The sequence below is a fragment of the Rattus rattus genome, chromosome 13 (genome assembly GCF_011064425.1).
Source record: "Rattus rattus isolate New Zealand chromosome 13, Rrattus_CSIRO_v1, whole genome shotgun sequence".
Taxonomy (NCBI): domain Eukaryota; kingdom Metazoa; phylum Chordata; class Mammalia; order Rodentia; family Muridae; genus Rattus; species Rattus rattus.
In genome coordinates, this window is record NC_046166.1 from 41,704,215 (window position 1) to 41,709,140 (window position 4,926).

At 49.4% G+C, this 4,926-nt stretch overlaps 1 protein-coding gene across 1 annotated transcript; it reads left to right on the forward strand.

Moving 5' to 3' along the window:
- Positions 1–777: 777 nt before the first annotated feature.
- On the forward strand, positions 778–4,577 carry Slc25a4 (solute carrier family 25 member 4). Its single transcript, XM_032918694.1, has 4 exons — positions 778–1,017; positions 2,301–2,787; positions 3,270–3,410; positions 4,131–4,577. Exons 1-4 carry the CDS (start codon positions 907–909, stop codon positions 4,286–4,288), a joined length of 897 nt encoding a protein of 298 aa, XP_032774585.1. The 5' UTR covers positions 778–906; the 3' UTR covers positions 4,289–4,577.
- The last annotated feature ends 349 nt before the right edge of the window (positions 4,578–4,926 follow it).

A 4,926-nucleotide genomic window follows, 5' to 3' on the forward strand; every position in this document is an offset into this window, starting at 1 on the left:
AGATGAGGGGCTAATAAAGGAGTGTCTTTTCTTTAGGAGTCCTCGGCTGAGTGTCCGAGGACAGGCTGAGTTAACACATCCACCTAGCCACACATCCACATTTACTGCCAAAACGACTATCCACTTAGCGTCCTTGCATTCCGCTTTTCCCCTGATGGCGCAGAGTGCCGGTGCATAAATATTTCCTAACAGATTGAATGGTTCAAGGATTGAATGGAGAGAAGTCGGAGACAGGACCTTGCCCAATACTATGAGGCAATCGCGGCATAAAAAGATGTATGTATTGGGGAGGAGTATAATTTGTTTGCAGAAACGCAGAACACTGCAGAGGCCCGAATCCAGGCAGCGAGTTCTAGTTGGAAACGCCCTGACAACGGGGAAGGGGTGGAAGCCTGAAACCTTCTTGGCCAAAAGCACAATGGTGCAGGATCGAGGTCAAAGAGCTTCCTTCTCCTGAAGCATCGGCCCGCTCTCTGTCCCCAGGTCGTCCCCAGGCTAAACCATCGTGAGCTATAAATACAACGGCCCACATGCAGCAGAGACATGGTGTTCCCTCGGCTCCCTGGGACAGATAACATGAATTTGCCCTTTAAACGTCCCAAGCTGCAAGCACAGCCCCCAACCCACCCCGAGCTCCCGGAAGCGTCTTCGCCCCCAATGCCCTCTGCAAAGAAGGGGGATGGAGAGGGGCTGTCCAGGGACCGGCCCAGCCAATGCGCGCTGCGCGCACGCCGGGGTCCCTCCTCCTCTCGCGAGACGCGGAGCCGGGGATATAAGGAGGGCTGCGGTCAGGCGGGCGGTCCCTTCGCGTCGTGCAGGGACGGAGACCGGGTGGCGGTGCCTGGCCGGGCGTAGGCAAGAGCAAAAGAGCGGCTCCTTGCAGTCTGTGCGCGCCCGGCTTTCAGCATGGGGGATCAGGCTTTGAGCTTCCTTAAGGACTTCCTGGCAGGTGGCATCGCCGCCGCCGTCTCCAAGACCGCGGTCGCCCCGATCGAGAGGGTCAAACTGCTGCTGCAGGTAAGGACGGCTGGGGGCGCGAGCGGGGCGCGGCAGGGCGCGGGGATGCGGGCGGGGCGCGCGCGGCAGGGCGCAGGGATGCGGGCGGGGCGCGGGGATGCTGTGGCGCGGGCGCGCGCGACGCTGCGGAAAATCTGTGCTAGGCCGCAAGCCCGGGGCCTACACGAAGGAGAAGGTGCCCTCTACGCAGATACAGGTCCAGCGTCAGTGACAGATTCCTGGTGTCGGGTGGCACCCGCGTTGGGGTGTCTATATATGGAAACCCACCCCGAAGCCGGTCTACCTCGAGCCAGATCCTGCGCCCGGTACAGCAAGCGGCATTCCATCCAAGGCCTCTTAGACGGGCCTCACCCTTTGGCCACATCCTTTGCACCTTGTTATCTGCATCCACCTTTTACAATAGGAGCATCCGATTAATCATTGACTGGGGATCGCTCTGTGTCGCGTGCACTGCGCTGAAACTCGACATTGATTTCATTCATCTTTCTATAACCTCTGCAAGATACGAATCAACCTTGGCCTGTATTCACGAATGGAGACACTGAGGCAGAAATTCAGAAACCATATTCAGGATAAATTCAGATCACCTTAGCCATCTTGTCCCCATGTAATTTTCTCCCTGGTCCTTGAAGGGCCAGTCATCATCATCTGATCTGTCCCAAAGGCAAACGCTATTCAGTGGGGGCATAGTCATTTGGGCATTTAAACATCAACACAAAGTGCTCCAACAGATTGGCCACAACAGTAGTAACTCAAACATCGATTACCTGAATTACCTGCTTGAAAAATTTCAGACACCTACTGCTAAGACAACCTTGTCTCAAGGGACATTAGAAAGAAGCAGGGGAATTGTCATCTGAACTCCATGTTAAGAGCCCTTGAGGGAGGGAGCTTTATTTGTACTTCCCAGAAGCCTACAGGGAATTTCCCTCGAATACCCTCATAATAACTAAAAATTGCATTGCTTTTTAGCTTAGCCAAGTAGCTAACATTTATTGGTATTTTCTTGATAACTGATTTCCTGATACATTAAAAAACAATTGGAATACTCTCTTGTCTCTTGAAAGGGAAAGATGGGGGAGAATCCGAGACATCATGGTAGCATACATTTGTAATCCCAGCATTTGGGAGGCTAACACAGGAAGATCTTTGAGTTCCAGACTAGCCTGGGCTACATAGGATGACCATATTCTTCAAAAACAAGAAAATAAAAAATTGAGGAAATATAAATCTTTTCCTTCATGTCTTCTCCCTGCCTGTCCTACCCCCCCTCCCCCAACTAGGTCCAGCATGCCAGCAAACAGATCAGTGCAGAGAAACAGTACAAAGGCATCATTGATTGTGTCGTGAGAATCCCCAAGGAGCAGGGCTTTCTCTCCTTCTGGAGGGGTAACCTGGCCAACGTGATCCGGTACTTCCCCACCCAAGCTCTCAACTTCGCCTTCAAGGACAAGTACAAGCAGATCTTCCTGGGAGGTGTAGATCGTCATAAGCAGTTCTGGCGCTACTTCGCTGGTAACCTGGCCTCTGGTGGGGCAGCTGGGGCCACCTCCCTCTGCTTCGTCTACCCACTGGACTTTGCTAGGACCAGGCTGGCTGCCGACGTGGGCAAGGGATCTTCCCAGCGTGAGTTCAATGGGCTGGGCGACTGTCTCACCAAGATCTTCAAGTCTGATGGCCTGAAGGGTCTCTACCAGGGTTTCAGTGTCTCTGTGCAGGGCATCATCATCTACAGAGCTGCCTACTTCGGAGTCTATGACACTGCCAAGGGTGAGAGAGGGTCTTTGGGGTGGAAGGAGAGGGGAGGGGGTATGGCGAGAGGATTCTGTGTGGCCTGTCTGTCATTCCACAATGACCTTTGGTCTATTTGCCTTTCCTACCTCTGAGCTAACCTGAGTTCTGAGGAGGCGATGTGATTTGGATAAATCAGTAAGCCAAGGACCCTGTGTCCCGTACTGGTAAATACTGTGGCTTTGAGCTACTCAGAGGACGCAAATCCTTCCTCTAACCCAACAACTGTTACTCAGTTGAACTGGAAGCGAGCTCCGTGTCAACAGAGCTGTAGCTTCCTTGGATTAAGGGAAGGTGGCAGCCAACTTGGCTTGGTTACCTGGTTGCGTGTAGGGATCTTTGGGAGGAGCTTGTGGAAGGACAGGGTATGGAGTTGGGTTGGTAGCCTTGTCTTCCTTTCATTTTACCATGCTGCTGAGAGAAGCACCTGATAGCCATTTGCTTCTTGGCTCTGCTCACAGGGATGCTGCCAGACCCCAAGAATGTGCACATTATTGTGAGCTGGATGATTGCCCAGAGTGTGACAGCCGTGGCAGGGCTGGTGTCCTATCCATTTGACACTGTCCGTCGTAGGATGATGATGCAGTCTGGCCGGAAAGGGGGTAAGCATGAACTCCCCAAGTGTGAATCTTAGCTTTTATCCCCAGAGAACAAGCACTTGGAAGTGCCTAGAGGCCTTGTGTTTTCCAAGTTGAAAGGCAAAGTTTCTCTCTAAGGACTGTAGAAACGGACACCATAATTTCTCCTTTAGCTTTTTTCCTTATGGGATTTCTTTCTTCTTATTAAAGAAATTGTAAGAACGTAATGAGGTTTTTTTTTAGAGCTGGCCCCTAGGTATTTAGCATTAACAGCCTGGGTGCGTAATCAAGGGCAAAGAAGTAGTTGCCTGTACACTTAAAACCCCCATTCCCCTCTATAGTGACTGGAAGTGTAAGTGAAAAGGATGTTGGCCTGACCCATCCTGCTTTGCTAGTTTTAGCTTTATAGGTAAAAGCATGAAACTGCTATTCTTAAAGTTAACTAACGCACATGTACCCCCCATGCACATACATACCTCAAATGTCAGGATTTTGGATGACCCAACAGTCAGACCTTTTATTTTTTCCTCCATAGTCTTGGGGCCTCATCTGAGACCAGGGCTAGTTTGCTTGCCCATAAAAAGTTACCCAGTGTGACAGATACTCCTTCCTCACACTGCCTTCCAGCTCTAGTCTGACAGTCTGTAAGCTGGTTGATCTGAGTTTGAGAATGAAGGGTGCTAGAAGGCAGCTTAACAGTTACTGGAGGAGGAAAGGAACCCTGACTCACATTTGTCTCCACAGCTGATATTATGTACACGGGGACAGTTGACTGCTGGAGGAAGATTGCAAAAGACGAAGGAGCTAAAGCTTTCTTCAAAGGTGCTTGGTCCAACGTACTGAGAGGCATGGGGGGTGCTTTTGTATTGGTATTGTATGATGAGATCAAAAAATATGTGTAATGCCCAAGTTCACAGGTTCACAGATCCATTGTATGGTTTAACAGACTATTCTTAAGGAAATAAAAAAAAGACAGATCATGGATAAAACCAGACCATAAGGAATACCTCAGAAAAATGCTTCATTGAGTATTCATTAAACCACGGAAGTATTTTGTATTTATTTTACATTTAGATTCCCACAGCAAACAGATGATAGCTTATCATACTTGTTCAATTAATTAACTGAAGAACTGATGCTGAAAAAGTAACTCAATGTGACTCATTAATAAAGACTACTCAGTACACTCCATCTCCCTGAACTCATTAACGACTAACAGATTGAATGCATCAATGCATGTTTTCTAGCAGGACACATTTGTCAGTGACTCTGGTGTGCATGCCCTGTACTGAACACGTTATAGGTTTCAAACATAAGCAGGTCGTGTACTGTCTTAGCACACTTGCTGAAGGCTCAGATGTGGTAGCATGAACAGACCTCCCCTAACTGACTTTCACGCAGTCCTTTGGGACTCTGAGCCTTTGCTGAGCTTTCACTCACAGGGGTAAGAATGTTGCATGCTTAGGAAGTGCTCTGGGTGGTTTTTTTTTTTTTTTTTTTTTTTTTTTAGTTCCTGCACAGAATCCTGATTCCTAGAAAT